The sequence below is a fragment of the Grammomys surdaster genome, unplaced genomic scaffold (assembly GCF_004785775.1).
Source record: "Grammomys surdaster isolate TR1022 unplaced genomic scaffold, NIH_TR_1.0 125807, whole genome shotgun sequence".
NCBI classification, from domain to species: domain Eukaryota; kingdom Metazoa; phylum Chordata; class Mammalia; order Rodentia; family Muridae; genus Grammomys; species Grammomys surdaster.
In genome coordinates, this window is record NW_021620638.1 from 240,820 (window position 1) to 264,896 (window position 24,077).

The window sequence follows — 24,077 nt, forward strand, 5'->3', positions numbered from 1 at the left end:
ACCCTAACCCTAACCCTAACCCTAACCCTAACCCTAACCCTAACCCTGACCCTGAGAGAAAGTAAGACCTAAGCTATCGTAATTCATCTAGAAAGACTTCCACTTAAGTAAGGCGGCTAAAAGATCCAGTTTTGAAAAACAGATACAACTGAAACGGTGTTAAGTTTGGAAAACGCAGAGCCCTCATTCAATAGACGTCTATGGAACTGGGACTAGCTTAGAGCTCCTGGATACAATTCTAATGCACTGAAGGAAAAGCTGGAATTTGGAAGGTGTTTTCAAGGTATATTCCTGTACAAACTAGAAATGTCCTTCCTCAATTTAACATCCAGTCTCTATGGATTACTTGTAATCCACAAAGAAATCATTTCATAAGTATTTACTAAGTGCCTACTGTGTGTCAGGCAGTGAAACAACTGCAGCTTGATGTGTTCCCATATTCTTCCCAGAGTGAGCTAAAATCATACAAGTATAAGAACATTTTCTCATTAGCTTTGGCATACATAGCAATAACAGAAAAACAGTAATGTCAATCACCTGTGTTGCAACATAATTCCCACAGCACACTGGGTCACAATTACAAGGAAATAGAGAAATAACTTACATACCCTAAGGCTCAAAGCAAATCTATTAAGACGATAATCTACAGACGAGCCAGTGGTCTCTTCCACAAGCTGATGGAATGGGAAGAACGGGGGGGGGGGGGGCCCCCAAGGGGGCAAGGGAGCAGGGGGGAAAGGGGGAATGGGGTTTTAAAACTACATATACATACAAATGGCCTACAACTGCATCCTAGTTGGAATAAATCAATTGTAAAAGAAATCTGACAGAGGGAATTTGAGTGTAAACTAGGTGTCAGATAGTATTAGGGAATGCTCCTGCTCCTAATATTGTGACTGCTAACAATATGATGATGTAGGAAAATGTCCGTAGAAATGCATTAAAGTCTAGAGAGCTGGCTCAGTGGTTCTTGAAGAGGACCTCATTCTCAGCACCCATGTGGCAGCTTACAAAATGTCTGTAACATTAGTTTCAGGGTACCATACACTTTCTGGTCTCCGTGGGCACCAGGCAGCACACAGTGCACATACACACGTTCTGATGAAAATCTCAAACACATAAGTAAAAATTAATAACTCTTTTAATAATATACTGGGGGTGACATGTCATGATACTTGTAGTTTATTTTACAACAAAGAAAATGACATGAAACAGATGCTACCTCACGTTTCCGTTTATGAGATAAGAGTGATAGTATGGTTAAAGGTCTAGCTCACCGGTAGAATGGGCTCACCGTTAGAATGGTGCTTAGCATGTCCCTGGTTTCAATACCCAACATCATAAAATAGAAATAAGGGCTGGAGATCCTGTTCGGCGGTAGAATGCGTGCCTGCTATAAGATGCCGCCCTGGGTTCCACTCCCAGCGCAATCAATTAATCATCAATGACTATAACTGTCTCAGGTATCTCAGGACTGGGTTTGAGCCAGGATGATCCAGCTTCCTCCGGATTTCACGGCATTGAGCCCTGAATCAGGGTTGTATTGCGCAGGCGCAATTGTTCCCTCACCTCCTTCCAAATAAGGGCCTTAAATCTCCTGGAAACCGGAGACTCTGCAAAGCAGCCTGGACTCAACTTTCTAGCTCCGGAGCAGCTGTCCGCTACAAAGACAGGAAGTGCGTCATCGGTCCTGAGGTCAGGCGCCAAATTAAGCTTTCCTTCCCTCTTTCTAAAAGCAGCTTTTCTCTGGGAATTACAAGATAATTGGGCTTCGATGACGCAAGGCTGTCAAGCTTGGGTCCAAATCGCAGCCCCACCCTTGGAGGCTGAGTTTTAGGGGCCGCTGACAGGGGCACGAAAAACAAAACTGTGGGACTGGAAGTGACTGCTAGTTCTCAGCCTGTATTCCTCCTCATTCTGATGTCAAATCTGTTGACTCTAATTGCCAGTGTAAAAAGAGAAGAGAGGCGGCGAAAACATACATTTGTTCGTCTTCGGGCATTGTTTTTGTTTTGCTTTTTTTCCTTCCCTCCTAAAGCCTCCTGTATTTCTCTTCTGGAATCTCACTATAGAACAACGATTCTCAACCTGTGGGCTGCAACACTTTTGGAGAGCCAACGACCTTTTAACAGGGGTCCCATATCAGATAGCCTGCATATCAGATATTTATACTATGATTCATAACAGTAGCAAAATTAAAATTATGAAGTATCAACAAAATAATTTTATGGTTTGGGGAGGGGGCTCACCACCACATGAGCAACTTTATTAAAGGGTCCCAGCCTTAGGAAGAAGCTCTGGAAGAAGACAAGTATGTAAGCAAATAATGGCAGAGGGATTACTTGGATGTGAAATGAATTAAAATAAAAACTTGTAATTCAGTTAGAGTAGTAAATCCTATGTGTGCCTGGCAGGTAACTTAGAAATTGCCTTGCTGAATAGTAGGCTCTACCTGGAGCCACGAGGAAACTAAATCCATGTAAGCCTGTCATTTCTGCCTTCTTTTTGTATGTCTCTAAATCAGGTTCCTGTCAGCTCTGCATATAGGTATGTTAATCGTCTAAGTAAAACTTGATGATACTCATCCCCCATCAAAGTTAAAGCCACATAGGTGAGAATAACAGAAGTACTTATGGCCAGCTTTTGCTACTTCCTATTCCAGATCCTGAAATGGCACTCGAACGTCCTCAGTTATGGTCCTAAGACATGGACATCAGAGAAAGGGGGCCCTGTAAACAGATAATCCCACGAGGATGCATGAGAGGATGTTGCCTGGATGACTGGCAACAGTAAGCTGAACAGCCTGATTTATAGCTAGAATGACACAATGGTGTTTGTACCAATCACAGATTCAAGAACTATTTGTGCCAATCACAATATAGTTCTTTTGTTGGGTCACTAGAAAAAGCACTTTCCCTCTGGCCTGCATAAAAATGGATGCCAGAGTTCACTGAAGCATGGAGTACTTAAAATGTTCTTACATAAACTGAAACGTTATGACTGGGATAGTGCCTTCTGAGCAAACTGCCACAGCTGACATGTAGTTTCCTTAAGGTATTCTTGGAGTGCTTAAGGCAGATGGATTTGACATTAGATCAGTCCAATGGGCTGTGGCTAATAGTCCTTGCTCAAGGCAGCTAGGACCAAATAAAACAGCTATTAATAAGTGAGTTAAATAGCCCCAGTTCTCAATAGGATTAAAAACATTCAAAGAAGTGGTATTAATAAGGCCCTATCATTAATTTTAATGGTGCTTTTGCAGTGTTAAAAGTGCTTTAACAGCACTTCAAATGCTTAAGCAAATATTATTTGGGAAAGTTGCATGCCAGATTTTGTTGAGATACTTGATGCATCTAAAGAATTGAGCAATTCTGATTGACTTAGAAAGAAGAATGTGCAGTAAAGAGCACCAGCACTTACCTTCCTGTATCTCCGCAGCAGGAGTCTAGGTAATATGACTAAAGTCCCACCCAGAAATGTTACTGTAGCAGCTTTTGTGGAAGACAGACTCTAAGGAAGTCAGAATGTGAGCAGGAAGATCAGGAAGAGACTGCAATAGAAGACTCCTTAATGAAAATAACGTGAGTGGGGATCAAGGCAGTAACCACAGAACTAGAGAAGAGAGCAGACACAATGAGTCAAAAGCTTACACTGATGCATTTGTGTTTTTGAAACAGAGTGTCAGATAGTTCAGTCTGACCTCAAACTCACTATTCAGCCCAGGATGGCCTTGAACTCCTGATGCCCCTGCCTCTGCTTCCCAAATATGGGAATTACAAGTTTATGCTAATAGTTGATTTTTTAAATTTTATTAATTGCTCAAAAGTCTGTTTAACATAATCTAGTGCTAAAGGTTTGCTCTTGGGTGGTGTATAATAATCATGAACACAAGTCTCTCATCCTCATAAATTTTATAATACAAAATAAAATACTATTTGGGAAACCATATTTAAGAAAAATAAATCAAAATTATAAACATAGGTACCAAATGCAGATTTAGTCTGGAAAAAATCATGTCATATGTTACAGATTTTAAAGCCTTTCAGACATCACAAGCAAAAATCAGAAAAGTAACAGTTTAATTATGTAAATACCTGATATACATCTATAATATTTTCACATTACTTCTTGGACCTTATGCCCTTGATCTACTTATTCATATGAATTTCTTTTTTTATATCCTAGGCTGGCCTCAAACTCAATGTGTAGCTAAAGATGACCTTAAATTTCTGCACATGTCTCCCAAATGCTGGGATTTCAAGCAATGTCATTGTTCTCTGTGGTATTGAAGACTGAAACCAGGGCTCTGCACACGTTAAGGATAAACTTTACCTGAACCACATCTTAAGCCTCTGTATTTATTAATTAAAAATTTCTAGAAATAGAGGATGGAAAGATGACTCAACAGCTAAGAGGATTTGCTATACTTGCCTAAGCCCTGGGTTTGATTCTCAGTACCTATGTAGCAGCTCACAGCCACCTGTAACTCTAGTTCCAGGAGATCCAGTATCCTTTTCTGGCTTTCTCCAGTGCCACACATTCACACGGTGCACAGATGTTGATGCAGGCAAAATACTAATACATATTTAAAAAATAGTGAAATTAAAAAAGAAAAAGTCTCATTTACAGTGAGCTTTACCATCCAGATGCTCATTTTTTTCCTAAAGAACTGTTTTCAACCGGATGTGGCTGTAATCTCAACACTGAGTATGTAAGAGAATGAAAACAGATTCTTATTCTGATCCTGTATAAAAACCAGCTCTAGATAAATCAGACCTTATTGGAAGAACTGAAACACTGAAACTCTTAGAAGGAAAAGTAGGAGAAAATCTTCACAGGCAAGAAATTTCTGAAGATGACTCCAGCCTTCCAGGAAATAAATGCCAACAGTTAACAAATGTTGTCTAAAGAAATTAAGAACACTGGCTGCTTTTTGAGAGGTCCTGAATTCAAATCTCAGCAATCACATGGTAGCTCACAACCATCTGTAATGAAATCATGAAATCTTAGGTTTATTTTTATTCTTATTTTGTCTCTGATGTAATCATATATATATGAAAGGAAATGAAGAAAGAAATTAAAACGTGTCTGTACTACAAAGGAAATAATTGCCGGGTAGTGGTGGCGCACGCCTTTAATCCCAGCACTTGGGAGGCAGAGGCAGGTGGATTCCTGAGTTTGAGGCCAGCCTGGTCTACAGAGTAAGTTCCAGGGCAGCCAGGGCTACACAGAGAAACCCTGTCTTGAAAAATAAAAAAATAAAAAAAAGAAAGAAAAAGAAAAAGAAAAGAAAAAAGAAATAATCGAGTGGAAAGACAACCTAGAGTGGGAGAAGAATCTTCATTAGATGGACCATATGATCCAGTTATACCTCTGTTGAACATTATCCAAATGACTCTAGGTAGACATAACACAGCAATAATTGCATATCAATGTTTATTAATTACACCACTATTCACAATAGCTAAGTTCTGGAACTAAACTAGGCATCCATTCAACAGAGAAATAGGTTTAAAATGTGATAGATAGAAGATAGATAGATAGATAGATAGATAGATAGATAGATAGATAGACTTTTTCAGCTGTAAAGAACAGTTATATCATTTACAGGAAAATGAATATAATTGATGATAATCGCACTAAGCAGATGAATTCACATTCAGAAAGACAAATATTGCATGCTTTCATCTGTAGTTCCTAGATTTCATAAAGATATGTAAAATCACTTATGACACAAAAATAGAAACAGTGCTCTCTAGAGTAGTGGTTCTCAATCTGTGGGTCGTGACCTCTTGAGAATCAAATAATTTTTTTTTTACCAAGTTCACATATCAGATATACTGCATATCAGATATTTATGCTATGATTCATAACATCAAAGTTACAGTTATAAAGTAGCAATGAGGATAATTCTGTGGCTAGGGTCACCACAACATGATGTGTGTGTGTGTGTGTGTGTGTGTGTGTGTGTGTGTACCACTGGGTTTAATTGTGTTTGCTTGCATGACTATGAGTTGGACTGTTTTGTTTTGTGAGGATGGATCTCACCCTGTAATCCAGAACTCCAAGCTGACCTGGAACTTGGAGCTGTAACTTGAAGTGATTCTGCTTCCTCAGCTTCCCACATGCTGGGATTATAAGAAGAGCCAACTTCTCTGGCTCTCAACTATCTATCCTTAATAAATATAGTTTTATGTTTCTGTTGAGATCTCTTTTACATTTTCTTGCTACTGTAATTATTATGTTTTTTAGGTGATGTTTTCTTATTTGTGTTTCTTATGAAAATGTAATTATCAATTTTGAAAATTTAGTAGCCGGGCGGTGGTGGCGCACGCCTTTAAACCCAGCACTTGGGAGGCAGAGGCAGGTGGATTTCTGAGTTCGAGGCCAGCCTGGTCTACAGAGTGAGTTCCAGGACAGCCAGGGCTACACAGAGAAACCCTGTCTCGAAAAAAAAAAAATAGCTTTGCTAAATTCGCTAATTATAAGTTGAAGGTTAAATTATCTTGGATTTTCTATAAAACTCATTCAGAATGGTTCTTAAAACTGTTATATATTTATAATTAATACTTTAATTAGAAAGTGCAATTAGTAAATTTTTAAAAACACATTTCCCTCACTTTTATTTCTCCTTTTCATCCAGTTTCTAGACAAACATTTTCTTACACATTGCCCTAGGACTTCTTTGTGATGATACAGCAAATATAATTTTTTTTTCCTTGCCATCACAGAGATGTCAGGCTATACAAGGACTCATTCTTTTGCTATCTTCCCTTAGTTGTCCTTGGAAAAATCAAGTTTTGAAAGTCTCTTGGTGCTAGAGTCATTTTTCCTGGATAATGTAGCTACCACCCCTGATCCAAGATGCTTCTATTTACAACAAAGAGAGAACATTACTAAAAACTCAACTGGATACAGTGCAGAGATCGACAGATCGTGGGGGTCCCAGCCCCAACAGATACATCTACATCACGTTTCCTGCATCTATGGCTCAGAGGACATGGAGGAAGAGGAGGCAAAAAAAAAAAATGGTAAGAACCAGAATCCTAGGAAGTCAGCTGTAAAACAGTGCCTCCAAGAAATAGCTGCATACACAAGACTGAAACAATTGTAATATCAATAGACAATATCAATATCAATGGACTGGGGTAAAATTTCACAGGGTGCCACTCTAAACCAAAGAACTACTGGTAACTATTGACTAGTCTCTTCCTGGGACGAGCCCTCTTATTAGTTGTCCAGTGAGCCTTGAAATCTTGAAGCACACAAATAACACACAAACAACAACAAAAACCAACTTAACCTGTGGCGATGGAGATGGGGAGGGGGAGGGGGAGGGGAAGGGGAGGGGAAGGGGGAGGGGGAGGGGGGGAGAGAGATACACACACACATACTTGTTCGTGCACATACATATGTGCGTATACACAAATACACACACATGAATATAGCAATAATAAAGAAAAAAGGCTATCAGCTTGAGAGTAAGAGGGTAGGGGGAAAGACTGTAGGAAGGAAAGGGAGGAGAGAAAGTGATGTATTTCTACTTCAGTTAAATTTTTTTCTTTTTACAAGTCTTTTTACGAAGCAACCACGAAGTGGACAGAGAAAAGGGGAAGACGAATCATAGAGTGTCGCTGGTGCCTAGAGAAGCCGGAAGTGCTCTGTGCCCCGCCCCCGGGGTCGGACTTTCGGCACTTTTGTGACTGCGGGGTGCTACGAGGTGCTGCGATCGCGATCGCGGGTGGGTTCGGGTCCCCTCCTGTTACGGTCCTCCCTCGGGGGCCGGCTGCTTGTGGGTGGTGGGGTGGGACAAAACACCTTCCTCTGGGGCCTAGTGGCGCTGGGAAAATAAACTCGGAGGCCACTTAGGCCGAGCGCCCGACAGGGCCTCAGGCGTCTCGCCTCGGGCCGGTTCCGGGTGTCTGGTCAGTCTCAGGGCGTTTGGCGATGGGATTCTCAGGTCTTGTACTTAAGCTTTGAAAATGGGAGACGTCACAGTTTTGCTTTTCCTGGAGACAAGGTCAGTTCCAAGGTCTTTATTCTGGGGTGCTGGAAGAGAGCCAGAACTTTGGAATCGGGTTGCCTGGTCAGATCTGGCCTCTGCTACTTTGTGACTTCTCCCAGTCCCTTAACCTTTCTGTGTTTTACTATTTTAGGGATTAATGATATTGCCTAACATACTGGATTGTTGTGAGGAGTAAATGGCTTCATTTGTGCAAAGGTGCTTAAAATAGTACCAGGCACGGGGTAATCTGCACAGTGTAAAGATAGCTGTTATTATTACTGTTGCTATTTCTAACTAGGACAGCACTTTCTCTTCATTGATTAGCCTCGGTGCTGGCTGTTGTCTTTTGAATTTTAGTGCTATTTACCCGTTCTCTTTGTAATAAATGACTTCTGTATTTTAGGAGGGAGAATAAAACACTCTGGAAAAGAGCCTGTCCCACAGCAAAGACTAAAAGTGGTTTGTGTGGTGTCTTGTGATGCTCAGACTCACAGAGTTTCAAAATCTTGGGGATGCCTTTTTTTTTATTATTTTTATTTTTTTAGTGGGAGGAGGAGCTTGAGGAACAGGAGGAGCATCTAACAGTGAAGAAGGATAAGGACCCTGATGTAATCAGACATTGCTGTTTTGCTTGGTGCTTCGAACCTGCCAGCTTTCTGACCCTCAACAAGAATCCTCACCAGCTTGAGAACCCCATGGATGGCTGATAGATATGACTGATGATAGGTAGATTGATGGTAGATTAGAGATAAACAGATCTGAAACTGAGTTCACACTAACACCCTTTGTTCTTTTTGCAGGTTTTTAAAGCTAATATTGACCGTATACAATTTACCATTGTCGTTGAGTTGATGCTTCTTGTGATCTTTGAAAGTCCTTTCATCTTCCTTCTTTTTTCTTAAGGATTTTGGGTCTTTAACCTCCTCAGGGTGTGCAGGGATCCCTGTAGTAGTCTTTTCTCTATTTGTAACTTAACAAAAAAAACAAAAACAAAAATCTTGTCTTTGGTTTACTTATTTGACAAACACTGGTGTTGATAAACAGTCTTTTGATCCTATAACTTTGTACTCTGCCCAGTTGGTGAGACTCCAGATAGGAGAGCCAATGAAAAGTGAGTGTGTGAAATGATTATTCAGAATGTATCAATGTTCGTTTTTTCTCCCTACTGCCTCTCCCAACAGCACCACTCCCTTTCAGCCTCAGACCTACTCTCACCTCCCTTGACCCCAACAATATGCTTTGGACTGTACTGAGGAAAGAAAGAAGATAGGATTTTGTTTACTATTTAAAATTACATTAGTAAAGATTTAAATGTAAGTTAGAGAGAAACTTCAACCCAACTGTAATAGTAGGCCCGGCATTCAGCCATAATCTTGTAATCATCTTCTGTCATCTTTTCCTGCCTTTTCTCTTTCCTTCCCTTTCCTCCGTCTGTTGTCATCTACCTCCCTTTTCCTCTCTCTTCCTGCTCTCCGACCCCTTCTTCCTTTTATTCCTTTTACAGCAAACTAGAGGCCAAGGCATCAAATCCCTTCATCTGCAGGTACAGCAGTGCTATAATGTAGGAACTTTAGTTTAGACATATTATCATGAACAGAATTGACAGTAATTCCTTAATATAGCATTCATGCTTTCCTGATTGACCCACAAGTGTCTTTTGACAGTTAAAACATACTATGTTTAAACTACACAGTATGTATAGAATTGCTATCCCTTGTAATCTAGGATAGTTCACCTTCCTTTTGCTTCCTCTTTAAAAGTAACATTTATTTGTGGGAGAACTTGGGTTTCCAATATTCTCACATCAGTTGCTTAATTCTACTGATACTTTGAAAAAAAAAAATCTTATCTTAGTTCTCAAACTTGGCTGCACTTTGGATCACACAGTAAGTTCTCAGAAGCTGAGGCCTATGACCCTCCTCCAGAGACGGGTTCAGTTCACCTTGGCTGCCTAACTATTAGGAGGTTTTAAAAGCTTCCCAGTGGTTCTGTTGCAAGGATAACTTTAATCTTTTAATTTGTTCTTGTGTTTTCACCTGTACATGAGTTCGTGTTTCTAGAGGCTTGATTAAATTTAAGTTTACTTATTTGAATAAAATTATATTAGTTCAGATCTCTTGTGACAGCCAATTAGGAAGTATTTTCTGAGTCTTTGTAACAATTGATATAATGTTCCCCCGGGTATGATGGTTCACAACAGTACTCTCAGTACTCAGGTAAGGCAGGAGGATTGCCAAAAAGAAAAAACAAAACGAGTGAGTCATGGTTACTGACTTTCCATCACCTGTGTTATCCCATAAATTGTAGAAAATTGGAGTGAGAGACATTCAAGTGGGCACAGATTTGGAATTATCTTTCCCTTAGTAATTCTAGCTTACCTGTTCTGGTCTCATTTCACTGAGTAAAGAGGGATGAACTGCTATCTCAGTGTACCCACAGAACTTTGCAGCCAGTTCTAGTTTAAAAATCTAGTTTGAATCCTTCTGATTCAAAGTAATCCCATCTTCTGTCCCTTTTAGGGAGTCTAGGTCTCACAGCTTTTGGGAAGCTGTGAAAAACTGAGGCACCGACTAGTTAATATGTGACATTTCCAAGATCATACATCTGATAGTGATCAGGAAAGAGCATCTGTACATGTATCTTATTATAGTGCCAGGTTCTAACTCAAGTGGGATTCTCAACCAGCCTTCTCTGGTGTGCATTATGCCAACTTTAGCTCCCTTGTGAGGCACATTGGGCAGCCATTGAATGCCCATTTAACACAGCTTTTGAGGTTACACGGTGAAGGAAAAGGAGGGTGTTTCTTTTACTCATTCTGTATGGGTTAGAGATCTCCAGTACATCTGCCCATCCATCTGTTGTCTATTGTCCATGAAAATAAGCTTGCCTGCCTGCGTACACTGGAGGCAGCCTTTGTCCTTACCTTCTTACCAGGTAGCTACTTTCTCTGGTCTAAGTTTTCTGTAAGCTTATAACATCAAGATGTATCAGCCAGTTTTGAAGTTTACATTTTTGTGTGTATTGTATGTGTTCCAATGTTTGTGCACCTGTGTATACTGGTACATGCACACATGTGTAAACATGGAAGCCAGAGATCAATATTGAATGTCTTCTATTGCTTTCCACCTTTATTTTTATTTAATTATTATGTTTTTGAGACAGGGTCTCTCACTGAACCTAGAGCTCACCAGATTGGTAAGAGTTGGCCAACAAACTCTAGGGAATCTTCTCATCTCTACAGCCCGAGTGCTGGAATTACAGATGCATGCCACCGTGTGGTGTTTTACGTGGTTGCTGAGGATCTGAACTCAGGTTCTCAAGCTTGTGTAGAAGGTACTTTACTGATTAAGCTGTATTCCTAACCCCTATACTTGGACTCTCACAGTAGTGGTTTATAGTTCCCAAGGTGACATTTAGCAACTCTGGAGTTGTTTGATGCTATTGTCACCTAGTGGGCAGAGTCCAGGAGTGCTCTTAGCCATTCTCATAGCTATCAGGTAGTCCCCTCTTCTTTGTACCATAGAGGTAACCTCACTTAAAATGCCTGAACTTGGGAAAAATGGCCTTGGAATGAATTTTAGAAAAAAGGCATTTGTGTTTTATCAGTCTTTTCTCTTACACAGTAACAAATTTATTCTGTTTCTACAATATATTAATACCTGAGAAATAGAAAAACAAGGTGAGAACAGTTGTTTTCAAGAAACTCCCAATCCAGTGGGATAGACAAACTATTTATTTATTTAGAAACATAGTTTTAGTATATAGCCTGAATTGCCCTAGATTTTACTGTGTAGACCAGCATGGCATTGAATATGCAGCTGTCCTCCTGCCTTTGTCTGATGAGTGCCGGGATTACAAGTATATTCCATCAAGCCTGGCCGACAAGTTTTATTTGACATTCCCAAAGTTCCAGCAGGGGCCATGTGTGGAAACTGGTGCTAGCATGATTGAAAACATTCATACCCTGGTTAGGAATTTTAGATTGCTGTCTAATCGAAGTTTTGGAGAATAGGGTCGGAACGCGTGCGTGCATGTGTGCAAGTGTGTTTACTAGGCTGGAAACAATGATGCTAATAGTTGTGAGAATAGAGACACACAGGTCTGAGAGACAGTCCAGGGTAGAACAGACTGGAGTAGATGATCCCTGTTGAAATTGAGTGAGAAGAGGCCGGTACATGATTATGAGGATGCCTACCGGTAGAGCTGCTGCATGTAGAGAATGTTGCAATGGGAAAGTGAGAGAAAGCAAGAGAATCAGCTTTGTTTGAAGCATATTGACTTAGATTTGCTTGTAATTTCCACTCAGAACTATCTGGGCGACGACTCACAAGATAGGGATCAAGAGTCTTTATCTAAGAAATAGGAGGTAAATAAAATCTTGGAAGGGACTCAAGAATATGCGTTGGGGGCTCAAGAACAGAATGCCAGAGCCCACTCTTACTTAAAAGGGAGAAAGGCCAGTAAACAGTTTTGATGTTAATGTACTACTTTATTAGTTGACACTAATATAGTACTCACCACATGCTAACCACTGTTCACAGTGCTCACATTTCTTATCTGTTGTCCCTAACCTATTTACATGTGAGGAAATCAAGGCACAGAGATGTGTAATTTACCAAGGTTACCCATTGGCTTGAGCCAAACCAGAATTGAGACCAGGAATCTTAGCTTGGGGGTCTACATACCTAGTCAGACCAAAGGAGGGCATTGAAGAGAAAATACAGAGGCAACAGAAGAAAAAAGGTCCCATAACCCTGGGACAAGAGAGTTTCTAGACATAAACAGTAACTTCAGCCTGGTTACCTGAACAGCCATGGAACTGAAAGAAGCTTTTTTTGGCTACTAAGGCATATGGTCTACATCTGTGTTGAAACCCTGGCAGAAAGAAAACTGGAGTTGGAGTCTGGAGGGTGTTGGTCTTAAAGGGGTAGCAGACTGGATGACGGGCGGGATCTTGCCCTCATGGAGCTTTTCCTGTTTTCTAGATGTAGAATACAAGATTTCTCTTTATGATGCTAGCCTGACAACGACACACGCTTCTCATGCACCTTGTGTAAGCTTCTCTTACACAAGCTTAGTCTGCATGCACCTCATTGTTACCTTCCACTAGTACAATTCTTTTCCTAAGCAAACCACATTTTTCATATACTTTTAGTCTCTCCCTATGGATTTGAGTAAGAGCTGTGAACACTAGTAATGGCATATAGCCTGAATGCTATCCTATTTGGAATTTCTTGCGCTAAATTACTCCATTTTTTTTTTTTAAATTCACTCTCAAGTTCTCTTGGCAAGGACAGAATGCAGCCAGATACTTTGCCAGAATGCAAACATAAACAGCTTTTACTCCAGTTCCTGAAAGGTCTATAGTCTCTGAAACTCCACCAGCTAGGCCTCTACTGCTCACAAATTTCTGGCATTCTGGAATTCCAAACTCTCACCAGAATGACCTGTTAAGCTTTACTTGTATCCATAGGACCTTACCCTACAGCAGCAAACTGTCATTCTCTCCACAAACCAGTCCATAGTTGTAAGAAACACATGGTGCAGTTTATCACAGCAGTGGCCTCTGCTCTGGACTAGTTACAGTAGTTACTTTCCTGTTGCGATGACAAAATACCAACAGAAGCAAACAAAGGAAGAGTTTATTTTGGCTGACTGAGGGTACAATCTAACATGGAGGCAGCTACTCATATTCTATCTAGTAAGGAAGCAGAGAGGAACGCTAGTGTCCTACTTACTATCTCCTTGGCTGGGACCCGAGCTCATAGAATGACGCCACCTACAGTCATGGTGGATCTTCAGTCTCTCCAGAACACCCTCATAGACATTATGATACTAAATCCCTTAAGATGGTACAGAGACATTTGAACGTGGGGATCTCCACAGCTGCTCCTTGGCAGTTCCCTTGGGGTTCTGGGTCTAGGAGGAAGGGAGCATTTACAACGATAGTGGCTTATAGTTATCTCCACCTCTCAGTGGTCTTTTGCAGAAATACAGCTCACAGCTACAGTGAAACGGGAGAACTGCTTGGTTCAGGATGGCTAGAGAATCAAGGGAAAGCACAACCCTGGACTCACACTCTGCAGAGGACCAGATGGAGCTACTGGTTATAAAGGTGGAACAGGAAGAGACTTCCCCCTTGGCAGAGGAGGCCAGTTGGCTGGGCAGTCCTGGGCCTGACCGCTCCCGCCAGCGCTTCCGTGCTTTCCGCTACCCAGAGGCAGCCGGGCCCCGCCAGGCGCTGAGCCGGCTCCGCGAGCTCTGCAGACAGTGGCTGCGGCCAGACATGCACAGCAAGGAGCAGATCCTGGAGCTGCTGGTGCTGGAGCAGTTCCTGACCATCCTGCCAGGGGAACTGCAGGCCTGGGTGCGCGAGCAGCACCCCGACAGCGGGGAGGAGGTGGTGGCACTGCTGGAGTACTTGGACAGGCAGCTGGATGAGACACCTCCACAGGTAGAAGGAACAGGTTTAGACCCATGCCCTGTGCCTTTCAGAAACCTCAAGCAAGATCCAAGGGAGGCATTGCTTAGAGCCTGCAAAGTCTCAGTCTGTGCTGGGAACCTGAGGCAACCAGCGAATTGACCTGGGCTCCTCAGAATAGTGAATCGCATAAAGGGAAAGAAAAGGATTGTGGAAGAACTCAGACCTAGTGAAGCTGGGGTAGAACGTGTCGAGCAGAGTGGTGAAAGGTTATATATGTTCTTCTTACTCTGTGTTGAGTAAGATACAAGGACGGGTTTGAGCACAGTGACAATAGGCACAAACGACTTTAGGTGTTTTCTTGGCTTGTCACATGTAACACCATCTGCAGTGGCTTGCTGGCAGTACTGTGGTACTTATGCCGTGCACCTTTGTAGTTCCAGTTGACAGTGGAGGGGAATTCTAGGGTTATCTTTTTTTTTTTTTTTTTTGGTTTTTCGAAACAGGGTTTCTCTTTGTAGCCCTGGCTGTCCTGGAACTCACTCTGTAGACCAGGTTGGCCTCAACCTCAGAAATCCGCCCGCCTCTGCCTCCCAAGTGCTGGGATTAAAGGCGTGCGCCACCACCGCCCGGCCTAGGGTTATCTTAGAACCTAGAATATAAAGGGGATATTTTGGGGGCTGGGGGTTGGTTTCTTGGGGTTTTTTTTGTTTGTTTCTTTTTCTTTTTCTTTTTTCCCCTATCCAAATTTATGGGTCTCTTGTTTAAACCTCTGGTAGAAAACAGGCCAGGTTTAACTTCCATCTTCTGGCCTGTTTTGGCAGAGAATTTCCTCTTTTAATTTTGTATCAGAGAACTCATGGCCTTCTAACCAGTGACCAAAGCAAAGGTTCTGTATTTGGGAGTTATTTCCTGACTTCCTTAACAGTGAAAAGTTGTCACAGTTCTCTGAACTTTATTCTGCATAAAAGATGTGGAAAGGCTGAATAGCATAAGAGAAAGGAACTTAGAACTGTGACTTAGTGATCTAGAAGCAAACCTGCATCTGACAGGACAGGCCATGCCCTAATTAATGGGTGGTTGCATGTGTCTTACTGGTTTCACCCACTCTGACTAAACTAGAAATACCATCCTCAGTTTTCCAATAAGAAATTTGCAGGTGATGGATTTATATCACCATTTTCCTAAAGTGTTTCATAAATCTATACGCATATAATAAGCATTGAATGAGCTGTGGGAATACTTGCCTAACCTCCCATCTCAGCTTTGCCATTTAGTAGCATGATTTTGGATAAGTTGTACCCGTATGAAGTAATTGTTTGTATTAAATGAGTACATATTTGTAGAATTTGGATACAGTGCCAAGCTGATAGGAAGTACTTGGGAAATGTCTAATAAATAGATGGAAAATAAAAATTAATGAATGACTTCTAGATTCCAGACGATGATGATGGGCAGGAACTTGTTTGTTCCAAGGCAGTACTGTTGACATCATCTCAGAGCTCAGAAAGTAGCCAGATGGAGCCCATGGAGCCTCTGCTTAAGCAGGAGTCTTTTGGATCTCTGTCCTCAGAAGTCAGAGGTTAGTATTACTAGGCTTTATGGGTGTTTGGGGTTTTGGGGTTTTTTTTCTCCCTTTTTGTGGTGGTGCATGTGGTGAATCTAGGACTTCACACATGCTAATAAAGTGCTTTTCCATATCTTCAGAGAACATCTTTGGATGCAATCAGGTAATTGGAAAGGAAATCAGGTATTTGGAAAGGAAATCAGGTATTTGGAAAGGAAAACATTTTATAAACTTGTGTTTGCATAAATTTATTATTAGTCAAGTTTTTAAACCTGGGTTTTACAATACAAGAAGGCTGATGCTAGTGTGTCTCACCCAGAGCTTCTTTTTGTTGTAGTCACCCAGGTGGGGCACTGTGGAGAAGATGGAGTGACAGCTACCAGGCTCACGTCAGAGTTGCAGGTGAGTTAGAGCTGTTCTCCCTCCTCAACATCCTTTACTAGTAGTGTGCTTCTCCCCACTCATCTCTATCCCTATCCTCAGGGATTGAATTTCCTTATCCATCTTAAGGTTTGTTTACTGTTTAACTTTGAATAGCATTTTTAAAAAATTATTTTATTTCATGTGCATTGGTATGAGGGTGTCGGATCCCTTGGAACTGAAGTTACAGACAGTTGTGAACTGCCATGTGGGTGCTGGAAATTGAACCCAGGTTCTCTGAAAAAACAGACAGTGCTCTTAACTACTGAGCCATCTCTCTAGCCCCTCACACAACATTCTTGAGGTCTCACCATTTGGGGGTGGGATAGAAAGGCTGTGAGCTTGCAACCCAGATATTCCCTATTCCATCTCTTTGATGGAATTTTATTCTTCTAGGGGTTGCTGAAAATGGAAGATGTCCTTTCCCCGAGGTGGACAGAGCAGGATTCATCTCAGATGAACCTTTACAAAAATGAAATGCAGGAGAACGCTGGCAGCCTGGTTTCCCTGGGTAAGACTGATGGGTACTAATTTCTTCTCAGGCTTCTTGCTGTCTTTTATATAATAGAGCCTACTTCCCCTGTTAGGCTGCTAAAAGCTGTTGAGTTCATTATGTTTGAAATTATAAACACACTTTGAAACACTGTTACTGACGAGCTCCTCACTGCGTGTAATTGTTGTTCTTTGTCTTCTGTCTTAGAGTTTCTGTTGCTATGACAAAACACTATAATCAAAGCAACTGGGAGAAGAAAGGGTTTATTTCAACTTACAGTTCCACATCATAGTCCACCATCAAAGGAAGTCAAGACAGGAACTCAGAGCAGGAACCTGGAGGTAGAAACAAAAGCTACAGATGAGTACTGCTTACTGGCTTGCTCCTCATGGCCGAATCAGTCTGTTTTCTTGTGTACTCCAGGGACACCTGCTCAAGACTGGCATTGCCACAATGAGCTAGGTCTTCCCACATTGACAGTTAATCAAGGAAATGTCTCCACAAACTCGCCTACAGGCCAGTCTAATAGAGGAATCTTCTCAATTAAGATTCCTTCTTCCCAGATAAGTCTAGATTTGTGTCAAATTGACAAGAACCAGTAGCACATGCTCCGAGTGTTGCAGTGACAGTGAACAGGATAAAGCATAGAGTTCCCTGTATTGTTCTGGCTTAGAGAAGCTGCTCAGAGAATACTGAGTGCAGAGGGTCCACATCTCACAGGGACAGCACACTTTCTGAGCATGCATGAAATCATGGCTTCAATTAACTGAAAAAAAAATTCCTCTTTTCCTTTCCTATTCCTGTCCATGACTAGTAAAAAGACTGAGGAGCCTCTCCATGAGAAATGGGTTGTGGAATCACAGTATGAGAGTTAGAAGCAACATTAGACACCAGCTATAGGCCCTGACCCTAAAGGCAAGAACACAGAAAGTTATCAGGCTTGTCAAATGTCACATGCTAGGTAGCATGGTAGGCCCTCCAGTTTTTCTCAGAGAACTGATGATCTATTCTGGTGTGCCTGGCACTGCCAGGGCAGTTTACATTACTACCTTTGTCTGTGTCCTAGTTAGAGTTTCTATTGCTGCAACAAAACACCATGACCAAGAAGCAAGTTAGAAGGAAAGTGTCTATTCAGCTTACACATCTTCATTGCTGTTCATCACTGAAGGAAGTCAGGACAGGAACTCAGATAGAGCAAGATCCTGGAGGCAGAGCTGGTGCAGAAGCCATGGAGGGATGGGGGTCAGGGGATTCTGCTTACTGGCTTGCTTCTCATGGCTTACTCAGCCTGCTTTCTTAGAGAATTCAGGACTACCAACCCAGGGATTGCACCACCCACAATGGGCTGGGCAGTTCCCCAGCAATCACAAATTGGGAAAATGCCTTACAGCTGGATCTCTTGGAGGCATTTCCTCAACTGAGGCTCCTCCTCTCTAATGACGCACAAACACAGCACTATTAAGCTACAACCTTTCTTTTATTAATTTCCAAGATACAACATTAAAATCATTGTCTTGGTTAGGGTTTTACTGCTGTGAACAGACACCATGACGAAGACAACTATAATAAGGACAAAATTTAACTGGGGCTGGCTTACAGCTTCAGAGATTTAGTCCATTATCATCAAGGTGCAATCATGTCAGTATCCAGGTAGTCAGGGAGCAGAAGTTGAGAGTTCTGCTTGGTCATCTGAAGGCTGCTAGGAGAAGACTGACTCCCACATGGTTAGCAGGAGGGTCTCAGAGCCCACACCAACAGTGACATACATCCTCCCAAATGGCCACATCTACTCCAACAAGGCCATACCTCCAAAAAGTGCCACTCCCTGGGCCAAGCATATTGAAGCCTCCACATTCATGAATAACTTTAAAAATCCCAATCTTTACAAATTCAAACACGTTAAACTAAAAGTCCAGAGGACTAGAGAGATGGCTCAGCAGTTAAGAGCACTAGCTGCTTTTTTTCAGAGGTCCTGAGTTCAATTCTCAGCAACCACAGGTTAGCTCACAACCATCTATAATGTGATCTGATGCCCTCTTCTGGAATACAGGTGTACATGCAGAAGGAGCACTCATATACATAAATAAATCTTTAAAAAATAAAATTAAAAGTCCTAAGTCGGGCTGGAGAGCTGGCTCAGTGGTTATGAGCACTGACTGCTCTTCCAGAGGTCCTGAATTCAAATTCAGCCTCACAACCATCTGTAATGGGATCTGATGCCCTCTTCTGGTATGTCTGAAGACAGCTACAGTGTACTTATATAAATAAAATAAATAAATCTTTAAAAAAAAAAAAAAAACAAGTCCAAAGTCTTTCAGCTGTGGGACCAATAAAAATCAAAATTAAATGAAATACCTCCAAGAGGGAAGAACCAAGGCACAGAAACCATTTACACCAGACAAAACCAAACCAACAGTATAAGTAACTCAACGTTCAATTATCTTGGATTCACTCAGCCTTCTGGGATCCTCCAAAGGGCTTGAGTCACTTCTCTGGTTCTGCCCTCTGCATCACACACAATTTATCTTCTAGGCTCTGGCTGCCCCCATTCTACTGCTGCTGCTTTCTTGGTGATCATCCCATCGTATTGACATCTCCAAAAAGCTAGGCTCTTCTGTTGCAACTAGGCTGCACTTTCACAAAGAGCCTCTCATAGGCTCTCTTCATGTTGCCAAGCTTCAAATCTTTGCATGACCCCTTCAGTCCTGAGCCTTCCATTGCAACTGAGGCTGCACCTGCTCCAATGGCCTCTCACTGTGCCAAGCCTCAGCTGTTCTCCATGACCCCTTCATGCCTTCAAAACCAGTACCACCTGGGTGACTCTTACATCTTACCAAGTCTAGCTGCTAGCAATAAGTACAACCTTGACCACCTCTGGAACATACCTTCTAAGTGCTGATTCTCAGAAAACACTTCCCAGCAGATTTCACCTCAGTGATGCTGGTCTCTTCTTAATCACCTCTAATTTCTTAGCTCCAGCTAACCAGCATCAATTATCCTAGTAAAACAAAGGTTTCACTTCAGTGGTGCTGGTCTCTTGTTAATTGTGGCTGACTCTTAAACCCCAGCTGACCAGAATGACAGAATCTTAATTCAAAATACCAAAATGGTCCATCACATTGAGCTCTGAAACTCAGTGGCTTTTCTAACTCAAAATTCTCCCACAATTCTCCCAAAAACATGATCGGGTCTGTCACAATAATATCCCACAGTCCTACTACCAACTTGTCTTAGGGTTTCTATTGCTGTAACAAAACATCATGAACAAAAAGCAAGTTGGGAAGGAAAGGGTTTACTCAGCTTACACTTCCACATTGCTATTCATCACCAAAATAAGTCAGGACAGGAACTCACACAGCATAAGGTCCTGGAGGCAGGAGCTGGTACAGAAGCCATGAACAAATGCTGCTTACTCAGGTTTGCTTCCCTTGGCTTGCTCAGCTTGCTCAGCCTACTTTCTTATAGAACCCTCAACCATCAGTCCAGGGATAGAACCACCCACAATGGGCTGGGCTTTCCCCAGTTGATCACTAACTAAGAAAATGTCATATAGCGGAATCTCCTGGAGGCATTTCCTTAACTGAGGCTGTTACCTCTGATGCTTGTGTCAAGTTGCCACAAAACCAACCAGTACAGACTTTATCACAAACAGATGTGAACACTACAGAAATCCTTTCATTTGCCCTGTTTTCTGTTGCTTCCTGGGTTCAGTCCTTCTCACTTCCATTCTAGCTTGTTTTCTGTTGCTGACCCAAATACTATAACTACTTAAGGGAGTAAAGGGTTTATTTTTACCCCACAGTCTTTCATTGAGGGAATTCTGAGCAGGAACTCAAACAGGAACCTGAGGGCAGGGACTGAAGCAAAGACCATTGAGAAATGCTGCTAACTGACTTTACTCCCTTCTTTTACAATCAGGACTACCTGCCCAGGGATGGCCCCATAGACTTGCCACAGACCAATCAGATGGAGGTGGTTCATCAATTGAGATACCCTTATAGTTTGTGTCAAATTGACAAAAAGTCACCAGCACAAGTTAATTGAGCCTTGTCAAATACATCCATTATGAAATCATAACCTTTCCTTTCTTGTTTATACCCAACCTTATGTTAATAACAGTCTAATTTTTTAAATCTCAATGTCTTTTTTTAAAAAAGACCTCAAAACTTTAAAATTCAGAATCTCTTTAACTTTTGGTTCCTGTGAAATTAAGAACAAGTCAAGGGCTAGAGAGATGGCTCAGAGGTTAAGCACACTGGCTGCTCTTACAGAGATCCTGTAAGAAGTCTTATAGAGGTCCTGAGTCCAATTTCCAGCAACCACATGGTGGCTTATGACCATCTGTAATGAGGTCTGGTGTTCTCTTCTGGCCAGCAGGCATACATGCAGGCAGAATACTATATATAAAATAAATAAATAAATACATACATACATACATACATACATAAATAAGTGTTTTAAATGGCTGGAGAGATGGCATAGTGGTTAAGAGCACTAACTGCTCTTCCAGGGGTCCTGAGTTCAATTCCCAGCAACCACATGGTGGCTCACAACCACCTGTAATGCGATCTGAGGCACTCTTCTGGTGTGTATCTGAAGACAGCTACAGTGTACTCATATAAATAAAAATAGATAAATCTTTAAAAACAAACAAACAAACAAAAGAACAAGTCAGTGATATACTCCAAAAGGAAAGCATTGGGCCATAAAAATCACATTTAAGCAAAGCCAAAGTCTAGCAGTATAGCTTCAAATTTTGTAGTTCAGTATTGAAGATCTATGACTCACTGATGACATTCTGGCTTCCAAAGGGCTTAGCTCTATTTCTCTCCAGCAGAGAAAGTGAAGTATTTCATCATGGCTACGTGTCTTTGCTGCCTTCCTAGTGTTACACCTTCAGGGTTCCCCTCTGGCCTCCACTGTATATCCACAGGAATCCTTAGTTCTCACCACTTTCTCTCCACTCCCACTACTCCTGGCTATGCCCTTCTTCCAACAACCCTATTCCTGCCTTCATGTCTTAGTAGCTTTTCTGTTATCCTCCTTTTGGTTCCATCCTAATTTCTGCACTTAAATGCTTAACCTTGCTGAACATACAGACCTTTGTAAGTATTGTCTCTATGCTATTCATCACAGTGCTCCTATGCAAAGCATGATTAACCATTGTTGGCATTTGTGTTTCAGATCAGGACATGCAGACTAAGGTTAGGGACTTGCCTCCAGCTGAGGAATACATGGAACAAAAGCCTGAGCAGACAGTGTGCTTCCTGGGTGAAGACACTGTCCAGATTCCTACAGGTGCAGAAGCCAGTGAGCAGGAAGGCAAGTTACAGACAGCACAGAAGAATGCCACAGGAAATAGGCGGTTCTATTGCCGTGAATGTGGAAAGAGCTTTGCTCAGAGTTCAGGCCTAAGTAAACACAAAAGAATCCACACTGGATTGAAACCCTATGAATGTGAGGAGTGTGGCAAAGCCTTCATTGGAAGTTCAGCTCTTATTATTCATCAGAGAGTTCACACTGGTGAGAAGCCATATGAGTGTGAAGAATGTGGTAAGGCCTTCAGTCACAGCTCAGATCTCATCAAGCACCAGAGAACCCACACTGGGGAAAAGCCCTACGAGTGTGATGACTGTGGAAAAACCTTCACTCAGAGTTGCAGCCTCCTTGAACATCACAGAATTCACACTGGGGAGAAGCCATACCAGTGCAACATGTGTCCCAAAGCCTTTAGGCGTAGCTCACATCTCCTGAGACATCAGAGGACCCATACTGGGGATAAAGATTTTTTTGTTCCAGAACCTTACTGGGAAAGTCAGAGTAGGGTGGAAAGCCATTGGGAAAATATTGAAACTCCTGTGTCTTATCAATGCAATGATTGTGAGAGAAGTTTCAGTAGGATTACAAGCCTTATTGAACACCAAAAAGTACATACTGGTGAGAAGCCCTTTGAATGCCAAACCTGTGGAAAAGGCTTCACCCGACCTTCATACCTTATTCAACATCAGAGAAGACACACGGGGAAGAAAACTTCTGTCACAGTGACCCCTGCTGTACATTCCGAAGTTGGTGTTCAACTGTCATTGAACTGAAGCCACTCTGGAGCTCTTAATGACTGCAGAGGTCATAGGCTAGGGCTCTATTTATAATGTACATCCTCAGATATTAGGAATCTGGCTAAGACTTATTATCTTCTACATTCTAGAAGATGACTAGGAAAAAAAGCTTATTTCATAGGAGAGTTGTCTGCAAGAGTTCTCACCCATTGGAATTAAATGGGCTTCCTGACTGGCAAATTGCCTTCCCTTGGCCTGCACTTCATGTCTCTTGAGGGAATGGTTATGCTTTGGGGGTGTTACTCTGACCCTTCGTTAGGCTAATGAGCCTTTCACATGTGGTTAGACTTGGAACTCTTATGTCCTGCTTTGTGCCTTGTATACAGGTGCTAATAAACATTTATTAAATATACTGGTGAGATTTCCTACATAGCTTTGAAAACCATTATCTAGAAATTCTCACCAAGGCCATTTGTATATCTTTTAAAAAAATGATGTTTTAGATTGAGTTGATGTAGTACTGCTTTGTTTTTGTTTTTTTGCCATGTACCCCAACTTGGCAGGGCAAAGGTGAAGGTGAGGTTACTGTGCTAGAATCCTTTAATTCTTTACCTAATTTAGGAATTCTGTGAGAGTGCCTTAAACAGCTTTCTTAGCATTAAGTCATTGTGAATGTGCCACCCATGGAATTCCACTAATATTTTTTTCCCTGTTAATTTTGTTACTCTGGAGAGAACAAAAAAGAAAAAAAAAACTTTCCTACTCATGTAGTGTGAAAAAGAGTTTCAGAATAAAGTGATCAATGCCTAACGCTCAGCTTCTTGATTCTCACTTGGGTGATTATCTTGGGCCTGACTGAGAGCTCCTGCATCCTCTTCTTGTGTCACAACCACTGTGCTAATGCAGTGGGTTAGTCCATGTGGTCCATATGATACAGCAGAGTTACTCAAGGATCTGGTATGTGTGGAGTTAGAGTTGGCAGGAGCTTCACTACTGAGTAAGCAGCAGTTGGTCTCTGGATGTGCTGTGTCCCATGGTGCTTAGTACAGGGAGAGGGGTTTCCTAAGTTACATTCCATAAGCAGTGACACTGCTAGCTTGCTGTGTCCTTTATGA

General features: G+C 41.8%; 1 protein-coding gene across 3 annotated transcripts; it reads left to right on the plus strand.

Annotated features, from left to right (window-relative positions):
• The first annotated feature begins 7,655 nt into the window (after positions 1-7,655).
• Positions 7,656-23,772, plus strand: LOC114640315 (zinc finger protein with KRAB and SCAN domains 3). 3 transcript variants are annotated; one of them, XM_028789247.1, is made up of 6 exons: positions 7,656-7,741; positions 13,982-14,459; positions 15,861-16,008; positions 16,331-16,395; positions 16,810-16,924; positions 22,091-23,772. In XM_028789247.1, exons 2-6 carry the CDS (start codon positions 14,043-14,045, stop codon positions 22,996-22,998), a joined length of 1,653 nt encoding a protein of 550 aa, XP_028645080.1. In that variant the 5' UTR covers positions 7,656-7,741; positions 13,982-14,042; the 3' UTR covers positions 22,999-23,772. The 3 variants fall into 3 exon arrangements, with proteins under 3 accessions (XP_028645080.1, XP_028645082.1, XP_028645079.1); XM_028789249.1 differs by lacking the exon at positions 7,656-7,741 and adding an exon at positions 7,835-8,020; XM_028789246.1 differs by lacking the exon at positions 7,656-7,741 and adding an exon at positions 10,284-11,338.
• The last annotated feature ends 305 nt before the right edge of the window (positions 23,773-24,077 follow it).